Raw genomic sequence first — 24,466 nt, 5'->3', positions numbered from 1 at the left:
TAATAAAACATCCTGTGTTGTCTCCTGAGCTACAAGATCATCTTCCTTTCCCATATAAGATCATAGACTCACCCTCTATTGTTGTAATGTATAGATAGTCCATATATTAACTGTGTCTTTACTTAAAAAGACAAGATTTCTATCTAGGTCTTTGCAACCAGCAATGTTATCACTCTGGCCCGGGACTGAAGCTATCAAACATCCTGCAAGCCCCCTCTTCAAAAGACCCTTCCCAGTAATCAAGATCTAAGAAGAAGATACAACAGACAAATGGACTTCCTCATCCTAAAAACTGTGATTGATTTTACCTAATCTGACAAGACAAACAGCATGTTTTATAATTATTGCTTCCATGCTTTGTATACCCTGTTCCTTAGAGTAAATCTTTTATTGCCCCTCACCCATTTACTTGCATGTATCACATTTTCAATAAAAAGGCACAATGATTCCTAGCAGTTGTCACTCCTCAGAGAGCGATCTTCGAGGGGTGTCCGGCATAGGATGTGCAGGGAAAGGCATTGAGGCCTCTGTCTTTTGTTCACCTTCGCCGCCTCCGTCAAGATAACTCACCCAGGCCGAGGCTGGTCCTCGGCACTTCCTCTCTCTCTCTCACTCTCTCTCTTTCTCTCTTGCTTTTGCTCTCTGTCTCTCTCTTGTCAAATTAAAGAAGAAATAAAATCAAATAATTTTTAAAAAAGACTGTTCTCATGTTGAGTTTGAAGTATGAGCATCTCCATTTGAAGCCATTTCCCCTTCCCCATGACCTGACCCATATGTGCCTCCTAAAAATGTCTCACTGAGTAATTATCACTAGCAGATGTGCACTGTCATCCTTAATTGTCCTTCCTGATAACTCACTTTTTCGACTTTTGTAAGCTGCTCTTGCATGATTCAGGCTTACAATTTCTTAGGTTTATGTTTTTCTTTGCCTTTGCAGTTTTTGCCTTTATGAACCTCCCTCCCCTCCACTTCAGGGCTGTGGGGTTGTGGAGTAACTGGAGTCCTCTCACAGTCACTGCTTAATAAAGGCTTCTCAATTTGGCCAAAACTGGGCATGGCCATACCCTCTGGAGGCAATTTCTCATTTTTGCTAATTCTCTCTCCCTGTCTCTCTCACTCCAGCAATTGCACACCCACTGCAGCAAAAAATAACATATATTATTATATATGTATTCGATAGTTGGGTCAGCAGTGGCGTGGTGGTGAAGGTGCTGGATCTACACAGCCAACTCCATAGTTCGAGTCCCAGACCCAGGGGCTTGAAAATCACACCGGGTGCATGTTTGTGCATGCCCAGAATCCTGAGAGGAAAATGGCAGAAAAGCAATTGTGTCATGGCCATCCCATCGGGGGGTGATTTCTCACTTTGACTCTCTCTTGTGCACACGAGTGTATGTGCCCCCAAACAAAAATATTTAAAATAAAATTGATAGTTGGTATTAAAATTATAAAACGGTCAGATGGGTTTTTAAATTCTATTGTACAGAATAAGATAAATATAACATAAAGAGCAAGAGAGGATAAAGTATGTATAACATGGTAATGCAATATGTATGCAGAGCCAGCAATGGCATTGTGACTAAGGCACTGGACTTCCATATGGTCAACTGAGGTTCAAGTCCTGGGCCTGGCGGTTTGAGAATCACACTGGACATGTGTACATGCATGCCCAAAATCCCAAGAGGAGTATGGCCCTCGCCCCAGGGGGCAAATTCTTACTTTCTCTCTCTGTCTCTCTCCACTGAGAGTGTGTGCCCCATGGCAAAAATCTAAAAATTAAATTTTTTTTCCTGAAAAACAAAGAAACGGGGACCAGCAGATGGTGTAATGATACATTGCTGGACTCCCACATGACTGACTGTGGTCAGAGTCCCAGGCCCAGAGGCTTAAAACTCACGCTAGCCATGTGTGCATGCATGCCCAAAATCCCAAGAGGAGACTGGAGGAGAAGGAATTATGCCGTGGTCATCGCCCCTGGGGGGTTATTTCTTGCTTTCTGTCTCTCTGTCTCTCTCTGCTTCTCTGGGGAGTACACATGCCCTAAGGCAAAAACCTCTTCCAAGAAAAATTTTAAAAACTGACAGAACTTAAAAAAAGAGAGATAGATCTACAATCACATTGGAAACTTCAACATTGTCTCTCAGTTTTTATACACCTAATACACAGAAAATGAGCATGAGTACAGGACGGAATAACATCACCAAACGACTGGCTCTAACTGACACTTAAAGAACACCCCACCCAATAGTGAACACACTTTTCAAAGACACATGCTGTATTAAGGAGTTAGGTAACATCCCAGGCCGGCTGAACATGGCAGGTAGACCTAGCTCTCCAGAAGGCTGGGGCAGGTGATCACACCTGCCAGACCCTGCCAACATGCCCACCTCTCTCCCCCTCTTCCTCCTGTGCTAATGGGATAGAAATTAGACCCACTTACAGGTAAATAGGGTAAGGACTTTACCCACAGAGGTCACTGTGTTTGCCTTTCTTAAGGAAGGCTGCATTTTTCCTCTATAACCTAGTTAATGTACAATGCATACCCCTTTTACATGCCTCTAAAGACTATTTCACTCCTCATACTAAGGCAGGAGAGGGGACTGGCAGGCGGCGTGGTGATTAAGGGTGCCAGACTTCCACATGACTGACCATAGTTTGGGTCCAAGACCTGGCGGCTTTGATTCTCACTTTTCCTCTCTCTTTCTGTCTCGCTCTGGTCACATTAAAAAATAATAATGATAAGTAAAGTCAAATAAAATAATTCTAAATACATAAATAAATAAGGTAGAAGATAGGGATCTTGAGCACACAGACAGGGTAAGGCCAAGATGAAGTCACAGTGACTAAGTTTTCACAACCCAAAGCTGGCTGCATTGGGACTCGAAGCAACAGTAGCTAAGGGCAACAGGTTCTACTCAGTAACTGTATTTTTTTTTTTTTTGGAGAGGATTTTGCTATAGGGGGCATGTGCTCGCCAGACAAACAGACAGAGACAGAGAGACCGAAAGTAAGAAATCACCCCCCCAGTGGGGATGGCCACGCCGCAATCCCTTCTCCTCCATTCTTCTCTCAGGCTCTTTGGCATGCACGTACACACACCCGGCATGAGTTTAAGCCACCGGGTCCGGGACTCAAACGGTCGTCTACATGGGAGTTCAGCGACATAGCCATTACGCTAACTGCAGCAGTTAGTGTAATATAATGTAACTGTATTCTAACGCGAAGTACAGGAAGCTATGGTTTGCCAACCCACAAAGAATAGGGTAATAAATCACACAGAATACCACGTAACCATTTTCTAAAGTCCACTTCCTTATCAGAAAGCCAGCCCATTGCTCAGACTACTAAATTAAAGCCCTCGCCTCCAGCTCTTCTTCTGCAACCCATTCGGGCCCCCTCCCTGTTTGGGAGCTCTATTCTTCCTTTCCTCTCTTAAACTCTGCTTTACTGTCTCTAATTCTTCATGAGCATCAGACAAGAACCAGTATGGGTGTTGGGTCTAATTACTCAGCACTCCCACATCACTAACTCTCTCCCTCTCTCTCTTTTTTTAAGAATTATTTAACTTTATTATTATTTTCCAGTTTGAGCAACCAGAGAGAGAGAGGTAAAGTGAGAGAGCAAGTCACCAGGTCTGGGACTTGAACCGTGGTCGGCCATGTGAGAGTGTCCATTGCCCTAACCACCGTGCCACCTGCTGGTCCCCCAAAAGGCTTATTTTTAATCAGCAATAATCAATTAGAAAATGGAATGGAATAAAAACATTTTCATAGTGGTCCTTTGATAGTTGCAATATAGAAAACATGGAGGATTGAAAAGAAGCCTTCTGTCTTACAGAACTTTCCTTTTTTCTTGTTGAGTATAAGACTTCTGTAAACTGTTGCAGGTGTCCAGCAAGAAGCACAGGCAGCTTGCGACCTACACCCACTGCCTGAAACAGCAGGCTGAGTTTCTGGCTCTGCCAGTCGAGGTAGTTGGAAGTACCACAACCACTAAGGGTTTACCCCAGGAAGTCTTGTTCAGTGTCTGAAAACCAACCAGTGTAAATCACGTACCTGTCCCGTTCTCGTGATATCATGACTGCTCCAGTGTCTCAGCTCTCGAGGAAGTTAGCAGTAATGATGTCGCTTGCCGTTGGTAGCCCACTGAGCCGGGACACATTCCCGGGTTCTGGTCTAACCCGTCAGAGCTGCTGTGGTGACTTGGGATAAATTACCTTCGCCCCTGGCTGTTAGCTCCCCACTTGGTACAGCAGGCGCATTAGAGAGAGACTATCAGCAAGGTCCTTTCCAGTTCTCAGTCTCAACAAATTATTCGGTTATTAGGAAGGTCAGAATAACTGTTGAGAAATTAACTTCAGTAACCAGTGTAGTATTCAAAACCACCAAAGGGTCTGAATCTGAAGTTAGCCACAGAGCTGCTTAAGGACTATAGCAGCTGGAGTCTGGAGGCCTTCTGCCTGGGCCTCACCTTCCCAAAGGGCCTCAAACGAAGCCTTTTGATAATAAGCCCTTAAGAAGTCAAAGACAGGATTGCAATAACTTCATCATTTAACAAATATATATAATGTGTATGTATATATAAATTACTTAATTTTATTTATTAACTTTTTTTTTAGGTTTTTGCCATAGGGCATGTATGCTTACCAGAGACAGATAAGTGAGAAATCAACACCCAGAGGGATGGCCAGGCCAAAATCCCTTCTCTTCCATTCTTCTCCTGGGCGTTTGGGCATGCATGTACCCAATTTTCTTTCTTTTTTTTAAGAATTATTTAATTCTATTTACCATCATCACTATAATTTTTAGTTAGTTATAGAGTATACATGCTCACCAGAAAGAGAGTGGGTAAGTGAGTGAGAGAGAAAGTGAGAAAACAAGCTGCCAGGTCCGGGACTCAAGCCACGGTTGGAGGGTCATGTGGAAGTCAAGTGCCTTAACCACCACACTGGCTGCTCTACCCCATTGTGTGATTTTTTTTTTTTTTTTTGAGATTTATTTTTAATTTAAAAAAAAATTATCATTATTCTTCATTTTTGACCAGAAAGAGACAAACAGAAAGGGAGAAAGAGAGAGCAAACCACCAGGTTTGGGAATTGAACCATGGTCGGCCATCTGGGAGTCCAGTACCTCACCCACCATGCCACTTACTGGCCCCATCCCATGTGATTTTTCAAGCCACCAGGTCTAGGATATGAAAAGTGTTTGGTCATGTGGGAGTACAATACCTTAACCACTATGCCACCTGCTAGCACCTATTATTTAAGTTTTTTTAAAAGAGATTTTTGCTATAAGGCTTGTATGTTTGCTAGAGAGACAGAGCAAGACAAAAAAGACAGAAAGTGAGAACACACTCCCTAGGGGTGATGGCCATGCAATCCCTTCTCTCAGGATTCTGGGCATATGTACACACAGGCCCAATGTTTCAAGCCAGCAGGTTCAGGACTTGAACTGCCATCAGCCACGTGGAAGTCCAGTGCCTTAATCACTATGTCATCTGCTAGCCCCTATTACTTTTTTAAAGAATTATTTATTTATTCATTCATTTATTTTAATTTGACCAGAAAGAGAGAGAGAAAGGGAAAGTGAGAAAGCAAGACTCCAGGTCCAGGATTCGAACTTGCTCAGCCATGTGGGAGTATCCAGCACCTTAATCACTATGCCATCTGCTGGTCTCAAGCCCCTATTATTTTTAGTGTAACCAGAGAGACAGGGAAAGTGAGGAAGCAAGCTGCCAGATCAGTAACTAAAACCATTTGGCCATGTGGAAGTCCAGTGCTTTAACCACCACCCCTCCTGCTAGCCCCAACTTGAAGTACATTTTCATAATCCTATTACAATTTTAGGAGGTGTCAGCAGGTGGAGGGGTAGTTAAACGTGATGGAGTCCCAGATCTGCGGCTTGCTTTCTCACTTTCCCTTTCTCTCTCTGGGCAAATTAAAAAATAATAACAAATTTAATTAAATAATTCTTTTAAAAATACATATTTATATAACATCACGGGGCCAGCAGGTGGTAGAGTGGCTAAGGTGCTGGCCTCCCACATGGCTGACCAGTCTGAGTCCCATACTTGGTGGTTATTTTCTCTCGTCTCTCTCTAGTGAGCAGTGAGCAAACATGCCCTATAGCAAATTCAAGGGAAAAAAATTTTTTTAACATATTACAATTTCTGCCACAGTTTTTCATTTCTTATTTCTGTGGACAATTTCCTTTTTCAGTATTTACTTCATTTTATTTGTTATTATTTTTTAATTTAATGAGAGGAGAGAGAAAAAGTGAGAGAGCAAGCCGCTAAAACCGTGGTCAATCATGTGGGAGGCCAGCACCTTAACCACCACGCCACCTGCTGGCCCTGGAAATTTTTCATTTCTGCTACAGAGACAAAGAGAGAAAGCGAGAACAGGGGTTGTGGCCACGGAGCTATCTATTCTCCTCCAAGAATTTTGGGCGTCTGCGAACACCATGGAGATAAACACTGTCCTTCAGGGATTCTCCATCCTCCTCCAGGGATACTGGGCGCCGGCACACGCATGGGGCTGCGCCTGGAACCGCACCGTGGGCCACGGGGAAGCCAGCGGCCCTAACCGTTGGGCCCCGCGGCTAAGCCGATGCGTTACCGGGACCCTGCACCTGACACTGCACTAACCACCTGACGGCAGCAGCCCCAGCCCCAGGGCGAAGCGTGCGGCCATCTCTCAAACCTGGGCGACCTGAGCCCGCCCCGGCCTTCGCCGGTGCAAAGCCTCTTCCCCGCCTCGCCCCTCAGTCGGCTACACCGCAAGGTCGCCCTTGCCGGGCTGGGATGCCGACACCGCGGGAAGCCTACACCGCTGGGAAACCCGAGCCGCGCGGCGCTGCTGCGCATGCTCGACCGCAGAGCACGGCGGGAAAGAGGCGGAGCACGGCGGAAAGGGGCGGAGCCAGGGCCGCAGCGCGACCGGGACGCTTTGAGAAATTTCGCGCCGGGAGCGTCCGGGAGACGGGTTGGTAAGTCTCGTCGTGCGGCCCTCGGTTCGGTCTTTTCTCGGGGCAGAGGTTCTTCTGCCGGAGGGAGGGAGCCGCGCCGGCTCGGGCCGCGGTTGGGGCTCGGGGACTCCGGGCCGGAGTCGCCCCTGTAACTTGGCCGCGGAGATTCGGGGGTCACTGCCCCCTACAGCAGCGGGGGAAGGTTCTCGACACTTGTCACCCGCGTCGTACCTGGGCGTCAGCTTCTGCTCGCTGTCCCCAGCTTCGGTAAAACATTCATCTGATCACACCTGTGGCGCTTTCTTAAGCAGTGATTTTTCAGACTAGGAAAAAAAGACAAATTGCACAACTACTCTTGCAAATAGAATTGTACGTGGGATCCCAGCTCAACGAGATGAACTAGTTATTATAAAAGTTTGATGAGTCCGGCTTTGAGATCGGGAATAGATTAAAGTGCGGTATTTTGCTATCAGACCGGATTGAGAAAACCTGGGTTTGTGTGAGCTAGTGTTTGCAAACGGTATCTTAATCAGCTTCTTCGAATGCAGTGCAGCGTACTTTTTAATTAAACTGAATCAGAAGATTGAAAGGGGATAAATGGAGAATTTTGCTTCAAGAATCATTAATGACATTGGGCATTAACTTGTGTTTCCCAACTCAAATGTACGAGGTGATAAATCTCCGAAATCTATAGCAAGAACTTTATTACCACACTTGATCCACTTAACTCTCAGATTCGGAACTGAGGCAAGAGCATTAAGGAGGGGCCAGCAGGTGGTTGAGGCTCTGGACTTCACATGACTGAACACGATTCGAATCCCGGACCTGGCGGCTTGCTTTCTCACATTCTCTCTCTTTCTCTGGTTAAACTTAATAAATAAATCCATGTTTTTGTTTTTTTAAATAGAGAGCATTAAAGAAGAAGGTGCACTTGCTATATAGTGTTTTAAGCTCTTTAGTCTCTCAATTTCTGCCTTGTTTTTTGGGGAAGTCTTTGTACAGATGTGGTTTAGGAGTCAGCCAGTGGCTTGGAGGAGGGAGAGATCTGTGTGCACATTTTGGGCCTATTTCTCAGTGGGTCCCTCCTCTCCTATATTGTGTCTCTTGAGTTCCAGCTATTTGGGGGGAAACAAACAAAAAAACTGTTTCCTGCTTTTTTTAATTTTTTTTTTTTTTGCTATAGGGCGTGTGTGCTCGCCAGAGAGAGACAGAGAGACAGAAAGCGAGAAATCACCTCCCAGGGGGGTATGGCCACGCCTCAATCCCTTCTCCATTCTCCTCTCGGGGATTTTGGGTACGCACGCACATGCGCCCAGCGTGAGTTTAAGCCACTGGGTCCGGGACTCGAACCGCTGTCGACTACATGGGAGTCCAGTGACATAGCCATTACACTAATTGCTGGTCCCTCTTGGTGTTAGCCCTTGACTTATATGTGGGTTGCTCTTTTTTTTTTTTTTTTTTTTTTTTTTTTTTGCTATTGGGCTCATGCACTCACTAGAGAAACAGAAAGCAAGAAATCACCCCTCTAGGGGATGACCTCACCACAATTCCTTCTCCATTCTCCTCTCTGGATCTTGGGCATGCATGCACACACACCCCCAATGTGAGTTTCAACACCAGGTTGTTGACTCAGTAGGAGTCCAACACCTCAACCACTATGCCACCTGCTGGCCCCTCCTGCTGTTTCCTACTTGGATATTCTCCACTTCTCTGTCCTGTAAAATGACCTCAGGAGTAAAGGCTGTTTTGTGTTTCCAGTGAAAGGATTTCACATGCTAATGGCTTCTGTGGTGCCTGGGTTATCACTTTTGTCTTTCTCTCTTACCTGTCTGATGAAATGTGGAGCCGAATTGGTTTACAAACGAGTAGAATTTGAATAGGCAGAAATTGCTTCTCCAGGAGCAAAGACAGCCTGATCACCAGGACTGCAGGAAGGAATGAAAAGATTAAGGCATTGGTTTGAAGTATCTGGTTTATACAAGCAATATTATACTAATTTTCCAGGTGGAAAGGAGATTAATTCCCTCTGGAGCTCGCGGTACGTGTCTGGAAGTCAGTCTTGCTAACTTGCAATTTCTTTACTGTCTCCTTTTTCTTTAAAAATGAATGTGAATTTTTTTCTCTGCTTCATAATATATCATCCCTCTTAGGTTTAAATTAAAATGTCTTAAATCACTTACTGACAAATAGTATCAGCCACCTGGAAGATGTGCGGCATTTACCCTGTGACTATTATGTTAATATTCTGACAAGTTGTGGTTTAGCCCAAGTTTGGAAAGATGGATAAGACTATGGAGAGGTCGGTTCCAGCACTTCATTTCCTCTAATCTTACTGGAAAAGGAAGTAATGGATTTGCCATTCTTAATGTCTTTTTTCTCTTTCCTTTTTCTTATCCCTCAGTAAGTAATTATACACTATTTCTCCCTGCCTTGGAAATAATCGTAGATTAGCTGATTTAACTTTCCAGGGTGCTTGCTATTATTTTCCTATTTGTGTGATGACACATTTAAAGGGAGTCCAAGATGCTAGAGTTACGGGTGCTTGGGGTTTCTTTTGCTTGTGAAATGTTTTCTCTTTGTTTTATGTTTTTATGCTGGGGGGAAGGAGAGGTGGACTGAGAGACAGGGAAAGCGTGGCAGGGTGACCGTCCCTCCTCCACTTTCTTCTTGGGGTTTTTGGCACACGCACTTGTGCCTGGTGCGATTTTTCGTGGCGCTGGGTCCTGGACTCAAACCGCCATCTGACCATGTGAGAGTTCATTGCCGTTACCACCTCTCCACCTACTGGCCCTTCTTTTATTTCTTTGTTTCGTTTTGTTTTTTCCCTCTTCTCAATAATCGCACCTCTGATAAACCTCACTGGCTGGGACCCTGTACAAAGTGAGATGCGTGGTTTCCCCTGATGCATGACTGTGCAGCGTGTGGACTCTGGACAGTGGAGCCGGGGAAGCCACCTGCCCACAGTGTGGCAGGTCCCACCCAGGGATCCTCGCTGTGCTTGCGTGCCCAGGATCCCGAAAGGAGAATGGAGGAGAAGGGATTGCAGCGTGGCCATCCTCCGGGAGGGGCGGGGGTGACTTCTTGCTTTCGGTCTCTCTGTCTCTCCTGTCTTTCTGGCGAGAGCATACACCCTATAGCAAAAACTTCTCAAAAAAAAAAAAAAAATGAATGAGGGACCTGCAGGTGGTATGGTGGTTAAAGGCGCTGGACTCCCACATGGCCAACTGTGGTTTGAGTCCTGGGTTCGAGTCCTGGACCTGGTGACTTGCTTTCTCACTTTCCCTCTCTCACTCTGTCTCTCTCTGATTAAATAAAATTAAAAATTTTAAAAAAGAATTAAATAAGCTTGGAAGTCTGATGACTTTGTACTGCATCCAGACCTGTGGAAACAGACATGGGAACTAGTTCCAGAACAAAAGCACAGAGGTGGTAGCCACTGAGAAGTTTGAAGCAGAACTGCCCTGAGGAATAGTGGGCAAAGGGAAGGAGACCAGTGAGGTTACCGAGGGAAGCTTGTCACCCATTTGTCTGGAGACCCACCTGTGGTTCCAGAAAATTACCATACTGAAAAGAACTAAATTCTCTATCAATATTTTATCTTAGGGATCTGGAAACTGTTCCCTGTGGTTTGGAACTGGGAGCAGTCGTTGGCGTCAGGCACTAAAATGAAAGAACCACCCCCGTTAGACGGTGACTGTGACAGAGCCACCATGGCCCCACCGCTGGAGCAGCTAGGCGAAGTAAAGGCAGAACCCGACGATGCGCACGTAAATATTTCACCTTGTTCCCTTTTTTCCTACAGAGGCGTTTAATTATAAATTTTAATCCTGAGAGTACTACTTTACTGGTTGAAAACAATTCTTACCTTCCTGCAAGTTGATCAGATACTGCTAGGTGTATGGTGTTGAGTGCCATAACAAGCATATAAGGACATGAGAGAAGAGGAGACTGGCGTTGGGCTTGGGAGAGTTGAAAGCATTGTTTAGGGTGTTAGGCGCCTAGCGCAGGTTAACACATTTTGGGTTTTGTTTTACCTCGAAACTACAAATAATTAATTTACCTTTTCAGCTATTGCCTCTATTGAGTACTAGAATGAACATATTTTGAATTTGTAGAACTTAAGTTTTTTGTCCAGATTAGTCTTTCTTTAAGGCAGGGGTGGGCAGCAGATGGTGTAGCAGTTTCCTCGCTGGAGTCCCACAAAGCTGTCTGCACTTCAAGTCCTGGACCTGATAACTTGAAAATCACACGCATGCCCAAAATCCCTGGAGGAGAAGGGATTACGGTGTGGCCATCCCTCACTTTCCCTCTCACTGTCTTTGTCTCTCTCTGGTGAACACACAGGGCATAGGGTAAAAACCTCATAAAAACTATTTATTTATCTATCTGCCTACCTACTTACCTACCTATCCACTTGTGATTTTAAGCTGCCAGGTCTGAGACTTGAACCATGGTCAACCATGTGAGAATCTGGAGTCTTAACCACCATGCCACCTGTTGTCCCCAAAATTAATCTTATGTTTACATTTTTTTAAATACTGTTTTAGACGTATTATATGCTGGAGGGCCTATGAAGGATAAACTGACTCAAGCTGTGAATATTCTGTATGTAGGGCCAGATTTCCTTAGAATGTGCGTATGTGACCCAAAAGAAATTTCTCTGATTTCCAGAAAGTAAATCAAATTCCATTTTAATTTATGTCTAGTATTGTTTTGAAATAGCCTAAAGTGGGTTAGTATTGGATAAGGTTATAATTGTGCTGAGCTGGTGACGCTGGGGTATGTTCCCCATCTAGAAACATCTATTGCTTCTCTAACCACGCACATGCAGACATGGGTCAGGTTTAGATACGGTGGCCATGAAATCGCCTGCTGCTCTGAAAATCTCCCTCAAATAATCATTCCGGAGACTAGCGAATGGCGTAACTGTTCTGTGGCTGGACTTCCACGTAGTCAACCGTGGTTCGGACCCGGCAGCTTAAAACTCACACCAGGCATGTGTGCGTGCATACCCAAAATGCTGAGAGGAGAGTGGAGGCGAAGGGATGGAGATGTGACCATTCCCCCACCCCTGTCCTGGGGGTGATTTCTCGCTTTCTGTCCCCCTCTGTCTCTCTGGCAAGCATACCCTAAAGCAAAAATCTCTTTCTAAAAAAAAAAAAAATCATTCAGCCTAACCTAACCATTTCTGGCTTCACCGTCTTCATGAGGACAGCAGGTTGATAACAGCTCAAGTAAGGAAAATAGTTGTCACTGAACATATTTGCTGCCTGTTGGTAATGGCTATTGAAAGACTCTGTTGGAGCCAGCAGGTGGCGTGGGGGTTAAGGGCATTGGACTCCCACATGGCTGACTGCAGTTCAAGACCCGGACCACCAGGAGACTTGCTCCCTTTCCCTCTCTCTCACTCTGTCCTTCTCTGGTCAAATATAAATAAATACATAAAGTCAAATAAAATAATTCTTTAAAAAGAAAGACTGTTGGGACCAGCAGTTAGCATAATGGCTGTGTCACTGGAATCCCACGTAGTCAACCGCAGTTCGCGTCCTAGACCCGGTGGCTTAAATCTCACGCTGGGTGCGTGTGCATGCGTGCCCAAGATCCCGAGAGGAGAATGGAGGAGAGGGGATTGCGGCGTGGCCATCCCCCCTGGGGGGTGATTTCTCGCTTTCTGTCTCTCTGTCTGGCGAGCGCACGCGCCCTATAGCAAAAACCTCTCCCAAAAAAAGAAGAAAAGAAAAAAGAAAGACTATTGACAAAGGTCCAAAATCATGCCTGGTACCATGGAAAATGATATATCGAGTCCACAGTGGTGTACGCCGAGGTATAGCAGACGGAGTGCTTAGCTTTGTGCTTCAGTTCAGCCGTATCAGTCCTTGAGCAGACTTGCCCATAATTCGCCATTTCCTGTTGAATGTTGTCTTAAACATATTTACATTTATTATTTTCAACTCTTTTTTAGGAATATCATCAAGTCCAGCAGCCCAAAAGTCAGGAGAATGAGCTGAAAATAAACACTACATTTTCAGACAGTGGTAATAGAATTATTTAAGTTAATCATCTTTCTTCTGGCCAATACAATAGCCAATTTTTTTCTGTTTTGTAAAAATGCCTTTGACTTGCACTGTTTATATGGGGTTCCAAGTCCAGGGGAAGTAACTTTTAAAAGCAAATGAAAGAATACATACTTACTTTTATGTAAATACTAATTTTTTTCCCTCTCTTTTTTTGTTTTTATAGCTGCACAGTTGACTGCAGGCATTCAGCTTTCCTTGGCATCATCCCGCATGAATAAGATGCTTCCTTCAGTTTCAACCACTGCTATTCAGGTTTCCTGTTCTGGTTGTAAAAAAACCCTCCAGCAGGGGCAGACTGCTTATCAGCGGAAGGGGTCTGCTCAGCTGTTCTGCTCCACGCCGTGTGTCACTGAGTACCTCTCATCTGCCAGCTCTCCAGCTGCTGCCAGGAGAACTTGCTCCAACTGCTCTAAGTATAACTCGAGCTTACGCCCCCTTTTACCTCCCTACATAAATCTTGACCACAGTCGTGGCTGTAATATTTTTACATTTTCATTTTTTCTCAAGACCTGTTGCCTTGGTTTAGTGAAAAGAAACTACTTCTGCTTTCAGTTCCTCTAGTAGATTCTTCAGAAATTATTTTGAGGTTTGCAGAAATTAACATGTGAGGAGTTCTTTTTCTCTTCAACTTTATATAATGTGACTTTTAACTTTATCTTCCTACTCTTTTTTCTTTTGTAATAATTATTTTTATTTACCTTTCTTTATTTATTTTAATTTGACCAGAGAGGGACAGAACAGAACAAGAGAGAGAAAGGGAAAGTGAGAAAGCAAGCTGCCAGGTCTGGGGCTCAAACTGCGTAGGCCATGTGGGAGTCCAGTGTCCTTAACCACCACGCCACCTGCCATCCCCTCTACTCTTTTCTTTGAAATGTTCTGAGTGGGATTACTGCATGGCCATTTTGTTGTTATGTAACTGTATAGAGGTATCCTATTAAGATAGGAATCACATAACAGTTATTTGGGGTTTCTTATTTGTAGAATAATATTGTGTTTCTACTTTTTTTATAGAATTACTTTATTTTATTTCTTTATTATTATTTTTTTTTAATTTGACCAGAGAGGGATAGAGTGAGAGAGAGTGGGGAGAGAAGAGGAGAGTGAGAAAGGAAGCTGCCAGGTCCAGGACTTAAACTGTGGTCAGCCATGTGGGAGTCCAGCATTTGGCTTTGAGATTCCTAAGGTAATAAGCTTTTGGGGTTTTAGTAGTCATTAAATGCTAATGCTAAATTTTAACTATTCTTTTTTTTTATTATTTTTATTTTATTTTATTATTTTTTTGGAGAGATTTTCACTGTAGGGCACGTGCACTCGCCAGACAGAGAGAGACATAGAGACAGAAAGCGAGAAATCACCCCCAGGGAGGATGGTCACGCCGCAATCCTTTCTCCTCCATTCTCCTCTTGGGATCTTGGGCACGCACGCACGCACACGCGCCCGGCGTGAGTTTTAAGCCACCGGGTCCGGGACACGAACCGCGGTTGACTATGTGGGAGTCCAGCGACATAGCCATTACGCTAACTGCTGGTTCCCAATTTTAACTATTCTTGAGAACAATTCACATTCACTACTCTCTTGTATTACCATAGAGTGCTCAAAAATTTTTGTTAATTTTGAGTTATTTTGAAGATTTCCTTTATAGAAATGATTTAATATCTGTTTTTGAGTTAATGCGGTTTTCATCCTATTTCATGAATCAAATGAAAGATAGCTTGGAAGATGACATTTTAAAACTTAGTAGAAAGATGTGACTTGTTCTTTCATTTTTTTAAAATTATTTTATTTAACTATATTTATTTTTAAATTTGACTAGAGAGGGACAGAGTGAGAGAGAGAGAGAGAACAAGAGAGAGAAAACAAGAAAGCAGCCGCCAGGTCCAGGACTTGAACTGTGGTCGACCATGTGGGAGTCCAGCATCCTTAACCACCACCACCACCTGCTGGCCCATGACTAGTTCTTAAGAACTGTATTGATAAGAAATGTCATTTCTGCACTTCAGTTAGTATCCTAAATTTGCTTCTAAGTACACTCAGTTTCTTTCAGTTTCTTTCAAGGAATGTCTTATTTTGGAATCAGGTCGCCATCATTGGAATTTTGCTCACGTATGTCACGTTTTCTTATTCAAAGTGTGATCCCCAGTCAGCATGCAGCGTCCACTGAGAGCATGTTCTGGGTACGGTTCTCAGGTCTCATTCAGACCTAATCAGAGTTGCATTACCCCTTAGGGATCCATGTGCGTGCTGAAGTTTGAGTCACTGCAAACTTGTTTCTTAGTATTCCCTTCCTTTCCATTAAATGTACGTAAGAATTGTGAGCATGAAGTCATAGTTTAAGTGATCAAAATAATACTAGCATCTAATCACTCAATAAATGTAAACCATCCCTATTATTCTCTTAGCAAATTCACAGACCCGTGTTCTGGCTACTGTAACCCCTCGTTCGCTGCTGCAGGGTTACCCATCGCTTCGAGTCTTACTCTCCCTGGGACTTGACTCGCCTTTTTCTTGCCTTTTCAGCCCTTCAACACTATACTGTCTTTTGTGTTTTTTTCTTTGGTGCTTCGGCTATATGGCATGCTCTCTGACCTGCTTTCTCTCTGCAGAGTCATTAAACTGGAAAGGACCTTAGCGCTCATCATTCCCAAGCTTTCCTTTGGGTTTTGAGGAAACTGAGGCCCTCGGAAGTTAAGGTATCACGAGGCTCTGCTTGGAGTTTCCTTGCTGCACGTCTTCAGCAGATGTCCCAGACAGAGTGAAAAGGCTGGAGCAGGAAAGACTTAGTGTGTAAGTTGTTCTCTAAGGCATAGAAATCAAGAGAAAAAACATGAGACAGGCTTTCCTTCCTCTGGAATAAACACAATTTTTGATAAACAATACTATTTTATGGATGGTTGGAAAGATGGGAGTAACACTTAGGCTGGGAGAGGCCATCCATTGTTCAGAGTGACCTCTTCTTTTTTTCAGAACTTTAAGTTTTCACATTCACTAGCCTCTTATACTACCATAGAGTTCTCAGAATTTTAGCTAATTTTGAGTTATTTTGAAAGTTTCTTTTATAGTAATGATTTTACTTGTTTTGATTTAATGCAGTTTTTATCCTATTTCATGAACCAAATGAAAGCTTGGAAGGTGACTTTTTAAAAAAAAAAAAAGAAATAGAGTTTTATTTGTTTATTTAATTCCATTTGTTATTATCTTTATTTTTTAATTTGACTAAAGGGAGAAAACTAGCTACCAGGTCCAGGACTCAAACCGTAGTTGGCCATGTGGGAATCCAGCGCCTTTAACCACCATGCCACCTGCCAGCCCCTGGAAGGTGAAATTTTAAAACTTACTAAAATGTTTGACTTGAGAACTGCATAGCTAAGAAATGCCATTTCGGCACTTCACAGTATTGTAGTCATTACCAATCAGAAATCATAAAAGCAGACAGTCCCGAAAGGGTCTGTAATAGACCCATGCACTAACGCTTGATTTATTTGTAAGAAATGTGTTTAGGCCTGTGCTCAGAGGTTTTTTTAAGCTAATTTTAGACACCTGTAAAATATTTATTTTTTACTTTTGGATTAAGACTAGTAGATTAGAAACCAGCAACCTAGTATACTTATAGCAAAAAAAATTAAAAAGCTAGTAAGCACTTTCAGATTCCCATGCTTCTGCCGCAAGAGATTCTTCTGCCTCCCTTCTTGTGCTCCTTTCTTTTTAAAGGTGTGCCTCAAATATCTTCACCCTGTTTAGGCCCACACCATTCCACATTCTACTCTTGTCACCACCACCCCACATTAATTCTTCAGTGGTCTGTGTTTTTATAGTGTGTTCATAAATCCCAAAGTGTTGACATAACTCCAGGCCCAAAACTGCCTGGCACAAAGTGAATTCTAGAAGTTTCTGTCAAATAAAGTATGAAGATAGTACTGCAGCGAGAGTTCTATTTTAAGTAACGCGACTTGCGATGTAATAATGAAACACAGCTGTTACTTCTGGTATTATATCTTTAAAAAGATAGAAAGTCATAGTACACTAAAGTGTTGAAAGTGTTAAAGTAGGGCGCATTACCGGAGTCATTTTATATTCTGAATAGAACTGATACTCTGGGGATTCTAGGTAGCCACGAATCTTGGTATATCCTGTAGCCGCAGTTCTCAAACTTTATGGTCTTAGAACCCCTTTGTACTTTTTTTTAAAAAAGAATTATATCTATTTAATTCCTTTTTTTTTTTTTTTGAGAGGTTTTCGCTATAGGGCACGTGCGCTCGCCAGACAGACAGAGAGAGACAGAGAGACAGAAAGCGAGAAATCACCCTCCAAGGGAGATGGTCATGCCACAATCCCTTCTCCTCCATTCTCCTCTCAGGATCTTGGGCACGCACGCGCACGCACCCAGAGTGAGTTTTAAGCCACCAGGTCCAGGACGCGAACCACGGTCGACTACGTGGGAGTCCAGCGACATAGCCATTACACTAACTGCTGGTTCCCCATTTGTTATTATTTTTAATTTGACCAGAGACAGAGAGAAAGGGAAGGGGAGAAAGAAGCCACCAAGTCCGGTACTTGAACTGTGGTCTGCCGTATGGGACCCAGCGCCTTTATTTACCACACCACCATCTGGCCTCCCTCCTTGGAGCTTTTAAAACATACTGAAGACCCCAAGAGCTTTGGTTACTTAGATTATATCTATTAATATTTGCTATATTAAAAATTGGGAACCAGCAGTTAGCATAATGGCTATGTCGCTGGATTCCCATGTAGTCGACCGCGGTTCGTGTCCCGGACCCGGTGGCTTAAAACTCACGCTGGGCGCATGTGCGCACGTGCCCGCCCCAGACCCCGAGAGGAAAACGGAGGAGAAGGGATTGCGGCGTGGCCATCCCCCGTGGGGGGTGATTTCTCGCTTTCTGTCTCTCTGTCTCTGTCTGTCTGGCGAGCGCACGCGCCCTATAGCAAAAACCTCTCCCCCCCAAAAAAAAAAAATTACACGGCCAGCAGATGGCATAGGGGTTACAACGCTGGATTCCTGCATGGCCAACTGCAGTTTGAATCTTGGACCCGGTGGCTTGAACTTCATGCTGGGCACATGTGCATGTATACCACTATTCCAGGAAGAGGATAGAGAAGGGATTATAGTGTCGCCGTCCTCCCTGGGGGTGATTTCCCACTTTCACTCTCACTGTCTCTGTCTCTCTCTTTCTCTCCCTGGTGAGCGTATGTGCCCGAAGGCAAAAACTAGAAAACAAAACTCTTAAAAAATAATTAAATAGAGGCCAGGAGGTGGTGTGGTGGTTAAGGCACTAGATTCCCACGTAGCCAACCTCTGTTTGAGTCCCTGACCTGGCAGCTTGGAAATCACACTGCGGGTGCCAGTGCAGTGGTTGGGGTGCTGGACTCCTACATGGCTAACCATGGTTCAAGTCCTGAACTGGCAGCTTGCTTTCTCACTTTCCCTTTTTCTCCCTCTCTCTCTCTGTCTCTCTCGATCAAATTAAAAATAATAATCATAACAACAAATAAAATAAATAATTCTTTAAAAATATTGAAGGAATAAAAAAGATCACACTATGTGTTGCTCCCACCGCCCTGGTCCCTAGTGGAGGGCAGGCTGGGCATACGGAGCGGAGCAGATGGAGCCAACCCTGTGGCTGACTGGGCATGGAAAGCCCTGGGGAGGGTGCCTCAGGGAGGCCCAGGTACTGCCCTTTGTTGTCGGCCAGGCCGAGATTTCTGCCACTGGCCAGCAGCCTGCACCCCTGTACCACCACGTCTCAGACAGACTGGAGCTGATGCTGCCGAGAAGCTGAGGCCGCTGTACAGCTACCCGCAGGTCCCAGGACAGGTTTTTCCTGGACTCCAATTATGAAATGGGGCTTGGTGTATGCCAGCCTGGCTGACATTGCAGACCCGCGGAAAAACGCAGCATGGCCCAGTCCACTGTCCTGATGGCCACAGGGCTTATTTGTTCGGGGTACTCACCTGTAGTTATTCCAAGAAATCAGAGTCTTTGCTGCTCATTATTTTGTGGGAGCTGCAGGAGCCTCTTAGCTCTTTCACATTTGGAGATACAACCAAGAACTAAAAGCTCCAGCAAACAAGTAAGAGCGTTCCTGATCACCTGAACAGCTACACGTGGCTCTCCCACTGGGGCCTACTGACAGTTTATCATGGTTATCGATTAGGCAGTGCTAACTGTGCTATTGTCTAGAAAGCACAGAGACCCTCCCAACTGTGACTGGTAGCTAGTGCTTGATTCAGCAGAAAAATAAAGCAAACTTTTAATAAGCATTTCTCTTTACATATGACTTGGAGAACTAAACCTGTGAATGTTAAAAACTTCTATTATTTGTCCCTAATAAATCATACTTGCTCATCCATTAAAGAAAGAAAGAAACAAAGGTTTTGTGCCCAAAATTGCAAAGGGAGAATGGAGGAAAAGGTATTGTGGCCTGGCCATCCCTCCTGGGGGGTGATTTCTCACTATCTCTGTCTCTTTCAGAAAGTGCATGCACCTGGGACCAGCAGTTAGTGTAATGGTTATGTCGCTGGTCTTCCATGTAGTCGACCACAGTTCAAGTCCCAGACCCGGTGGCTTAAACTCATGCCAGGCATGTGTGTGTGTGCCCAAGATCCCGAGAGGAGAATGGAGGAGAAGGGATTGCAGCGTGGCCATCCCCCCTGGGGGGTGATTTCTCACTTTCTGTCTGTCTCTCTCTTTCTGGCGAGTGCACGCGCCCTACAGCAAAACCCTCTCCAAAAACAGAAAAGGAGAAAAGAAAGAAAGTGCACCATGTGACAAAAATTAATGAATTAATTAATAATTTTTCATTGAAAAAAATTTTTTTAGTTTTATTTATTTATTTAAATTTGATGATTGAGAGAGAAAGCCGCCAGATCCAGGACTCAAACAGTGGTTGGCTATATAGGAATCCAGCACCCTTAACCACCATGCCACCTGCCAGCCCCAAAAAGCAGTCATTTTAAAAAATTTAATGAGGAGTGACATTGTTTTAGTAGTTCTCCAAGCCACTTTTTATGTCTTGCTGATTTTTCATATTGATGCTCAGTTTATTACAAAGTATGTTTTGGTTGTAGTCTGTGAGGAAAATCTGGCCTCACAAATAGGTGGTTTAAAAAAGGGTAGAATATTTTGATAGCTTTTCAAATAATGTGGACATTGTTACTACACCAAAAATTAGGTGGTAATTTCTTTTTTTAAAGAATTATTGGGACCAGCACGTGGCATGGTGGTTGAGGTGCTGGACACTCCTACATGGCTGACTGCGGTTCAAATACCGGACCTGGTGGCTTGCTTTCTCACTTTCCCACTCTCTCTCTCTCTCTCTCTGTGTCTCTCTCTGATCAAATTAAAATAAATGAATGAATAAATAAAATTAAATAAATAATTATTTTTTAAAAAGGAATTATTTACTTATATTTATTATTGCTATTATTTTTAAAATTTGACCAGAGAGAGAAAAAGGGAAAGTGAGAAAGCAAGCTGGCAGGGCTGGGACTCAAACTGTGGTCAGCTGTGTGGGAGTCCAGCACCTTAACCACCGTGCCACCTGCTGGTCTCCTAGATAGTCATTTTCTTTTTTAAATTTTATTTTATTTTTTAAATTGACCAGATGAGAGACAGAGAAAGCGGGAAAGTAAGAAAGCAAAGCACCACATCTACGATTCCAACCATGGCCACTCACATGGCAGTCCAGTGTCTTAATTAGCCCATACACCACCTGCTAGCTCAATTTCTTTTCTTTTTTTTTTTTTTTAGGAATTATTTATTTTTTATCATTATTATTTCACATGAGTTTTGCCAGAAAAAGAGAGAGAGAAAGCAAGCCGCTAGATCCAGGACTTGAACTATAGTCAGCCATGTGGGAATTCCAGTGCTTTGATCACCATACCACCTGCTGGCTCCCCAGTCTCTATTTCTTAAAGATTTATTGCAGTGTGGAATATAAAGCCATGTTAGTGAACTTTTTATGTTCTCTACCTTAAAACTCATTGGTCCACCTTGCATGTAACTGGATCCTCTACCCTCAGACAGAACCTGTAACATTACCCATGTATCTTCCTTTGGTAAACATGGGTGCACTGAGTTCTGCGGGTTTCCAGATAATGACATAGACCCACCCCATCATGCACAATTTAAAAATCACCACCATTCTCATCAAAAGAGTCAAGTGTTGGGAAATGATCAAGCTAGAGTTGGCAGATAAAATATTTCCAAAATCCAATTTTCACATGAGAGGTTGAATTGTAGCATTGGCAATAAATACTGTCAGTTGTTCTTGAAGTAGCAGTCTTACTTCACTCATTTTCAGCAGCATATCTGCCAGATACCCACTTCTGGATAGCCGTTTGTCTTATAGCTGTATGTTCAAGTAAAAATGTGTTCCAGGAGGAAAGTGGCTAATTCAGGTTGTAGCTCTTCACACTCATCTGAGCTTTTCCTGAGACAGCCGCATGGCTATATCCTATTTTGTCACACCGAATATTAAAAAGATGTGTTCAAAAATCAAGTTTAAATAGGTGTTTAGATGTTTCATTAAGGATATCCTTAATTGAAATGGACACTTCTTACGTGATTAACATTAGTACATGGGGCCAGCCAGTGCTATGGCGATTGAGGCGCCACACTCCCACACGGCTGGCTATTGTTTGAGTCCCAGCCCTGGTGGTTTTTTTCCCTCACTTTCCCTGTATCTCTGGTCAAATTTTAAAAATAATAAATAAGTAATTTTTTTCTTTTTTAAAGATAATTGTTTAATTTAATTTATTTATTTAAATTTGACTTGAGAAGGACAGAGTGAGAGAGGGGGGAAGTGAGAAAGTGAGCCACTAGGTCTGAAAGTTGAACTGTGGTCGACCATATAGGAGTCCACGCCACCTGCTGGCCTCAAATTTTTCTTTTTTTTTTTTTAAGAGATTTTTTTGCCTTTATGTGTGTGTGTGCTCATGGGAGAGAGACAGAGACAGAGAGAAAGTGAGGAATTACCCCCCCCCAAAGGGGAATGGCCATAATCCCTTCTGTTCTCCTCCCGGGATCTTGGGGTACACACACGCATATGATTTTGAAGCCACCAGGTCCAGGACCTGAACCATGTTTGACCATGTGGGAGGTCTAGCAGTGTAACCACTATGCCATCTTCTGGCCCCAATAAGTAAGATTTAAAAAAAATGTTATTAGTACAATTTGGTGCCACTGCCTTGAATTGTTCTTAGACTCGAGCAATTTTACATACTGTTGCGTTTTACTTTTTTATTATTGAAGCAAAATTCATATAACAAAACTAACCATTTCATTGGCGTTTAATATGTTCACAGTGTTATGTAGCTGTTACCTCTGTCAGGTTCCAAGTTCCAAGTGCAATGCTTTATGCATTAAGTAGTTTCCCTGTATCCCCACCCTGCCCCTGTCAGCTACTAATCTGCATTCTCTCTATGGATTTATCTGTTCTGAATCTTTCATGTAAATGGAATCACAGTATGGCTTTTTGTATCTGGCTTCTTTCCCTTAGCATATTTTCTATTTTTTTTTAAATCTGCAAGAGGGCATGTGGGGATACAGGGAGAGAGAGAGAGAGAGAGAGAGGGAAATCCATGACTCCAATTCACGCCATAGTCCCTTAGGTGTTTGCACACTCGCTCAGCATGCTTTTCAAGCCCGAGTTGGGGCCATAAGCCTTGCAGTCAGCCATGCGGGGTCCAGCCACTTCAGCCCCCTCTTCACAGTGGCCCTAGCGTAAGTTTGAGGTCTGTGTGCAGCCGCGTGTATCCATACTCTATTCTATGTAGTTGAGTAGTGCTCCACTGTGTGTGTGACCACTTGTGTACGCTTTCATTCCCTGAAGGGTATTTGGCTGTTTCCATTCTTTGGCTGTTAGGGATGACGCTGTTAGGAACATGCACGTCCATGTACTTGTCTGCTTGTTTTCAGGTCTTTGGGTGTATTCTAGGAGTGGCAATGTGGGATCCAACCATTGCCTTTGTACCACCAGCTCAAATGTCAACACAGTGAAATAACATCTTAATGTAATTACAAAAATAGTTTCGGTTTTGTGGACCCCCTGAAAGTATCTGGGAAACCCCCTTCCCAGGGATTTGAGACCGTCCGTTGAGATCCCACATATTCTGTAGTTGCTAAGGTCTGAGCTCTGCTTTCATCCTCGCTATTGTCACTAGCACCAGCTACTGGGGGGGGGGGCGGTGTGGTCGTTCTGAAACCCGCGCCATCACGTGTGTGTGTGATTCCTACCTCACAAACGAGGAGGTCAGTTTAGGGAGTGTAAATGCTTTACCCAATTTGCTTAATGAAAGTGATCAAACTGGGTACTAAATTTAGATTTTCTCATTTCAAGACTAATACTGTCATGATTCTTCAGGAAAATGAAATGGGAAATTATTTGATGGTGTCATTAAGAGGTTCATGGAAAAAAATTATACTTGTGGTAAAAAGTGTCTAATGTCTGTTATTTATTCTTAGAGACATTTTAAATTCAAAGGATATGATCAGTGTCCCACTGGAAGATGCCACCACTAGCAAGAATTTTTGTAACCAGTCTTGTCTTTCATCATATGAAGAAAAAAGAAAGCCGCTTGTCACCGTATGCACTAATGGCATTTTGACGACGTGCAGCGTGTGTCAGAAGACCGCTATTGTGAGTTGCCATTTTTCCCCAACCTTAAGGGTATTCCACCTAAATATCAGCTTTTACTGAATCTTTTTTTTTAAATCCTAGATTCAGTATGAAATAAAATATAAGAACATGAAGCATAGTTTTTGCAGTAATGCCTGCTTTTCAAAGTTCCACTCTGCTAACGGCCTAATCATGAACTGCTGCGGCAACTGTGGCACCTACTGTTACACCAGCTCCAGCGTCTTCCACGTCCTGCAGACAGGAGGGCAGCCTCAGCTCTCCACCAGTGCAAAGACCCTGACAGCGTGTTCGCAGGTAGGGAGCGAGACCGACTGAGACCGACTGCTCCCTCCATTCTTGGCCTGGCAGTGAGCCCACTCAGCAAATGTGGGGATACAGTTGGTAGTACCTCTAGGAATAATTTCAGTTGGTAGGTTGATAAAGATAAACTAGAGGAGCCAGCAAGTGGCATGGTGTTTAGGGCACTGGACTCCAACATGGCTGATCATGGTTCAAGTCCTGGATCTGGCAGCTTACTTTCCCACTTTCCTTTTCTCTTTGTCTCTGTCTGATCAAATTTAAAAATAATAATTGTAACATGAGACCAGCAGGGGGCGTGGTGGTTAGGGCGCTGGACACTCCCACCTGGCTGATCATGGTTCAAGTCCCGAACCTGGTGGCTTGCTTTCTCATTTCCCCCTGCTCCTCTCTCTGTGTCTCTCTCTAGTCAAATTAAAATAAATAAATGAATAAATAAAATTAAATTAAATAATTCCTTTTTTTTTTTTTG

The 24,466-nt window shown here is 43.6% G+C and overlaps 1 protein-coding gene across 5 annotated transcripts in view; it reads left to right on the top strand.

Annotated features, from left to right (window-relative positions):
* Nucleotides 1-6,855: 6,855 nt before the first annotated feature.
* The window catches only part of ZMYM1 (zinc finger MYM-type containing 1), a 40,197-nt gene continuing 22,586 nt past the window's right edge, over nt 6,856-24,466 (top strand). For 2 of the 5 annotated variants that reach the window (XM_006148696.3, XM_006148695.3), the window contains exons 1-6: nt 6,856-6,986; nt 10,569-10,732; nt 12,928-13,000; nt 13,206-13,455; nt 23,523-23,697; nt 23,779-23,991. In XM_006148696.3, the coding sequence (XP_006148758.2) occupies nt 6,863-6,986; nt 10,569-10,732; nt 12,928-13,000; nt 13,206-13,455; nt 23,523-23,697; nt 23,779-23,991 (999 nt within the window). In that variant the 5' untranslated portion in view covers nt 6,856-6,862. Of the gene's footprint in view, nt 6,987-10,568; nt 10,733-12,927; nt 13,001-13,205; nt 13,456-14,954; nt 15,827-23,522; nt 23,698-23,778; nt 23,992-24,466 lie in introns of those variants that run through there. The other 3 variants (XM_006148698.3, XM_014587893.2, XM_014587892.2) reach the window with 3 other exon arrangements.

The sequence above is a fragment of the Tupaia chinensis genome, unplaced genomic scaffold (assembly GCF_000334495.1).
Source record: "Tupaia chinensis unplaced genomic scaffold, TupChi_1.0 Scaffold000239_1, whole genome shotgun sequence".
Classification (NCBI taxonomy): Eukaryota; Metazoa; Chordata; class Mammalia; order Scandentia; family Tupaiidae; genus Tupaia; species Tupaia belangeri.
This window is presented reverse-complemented; position numbering and strand designations above follow the sequence as displayed.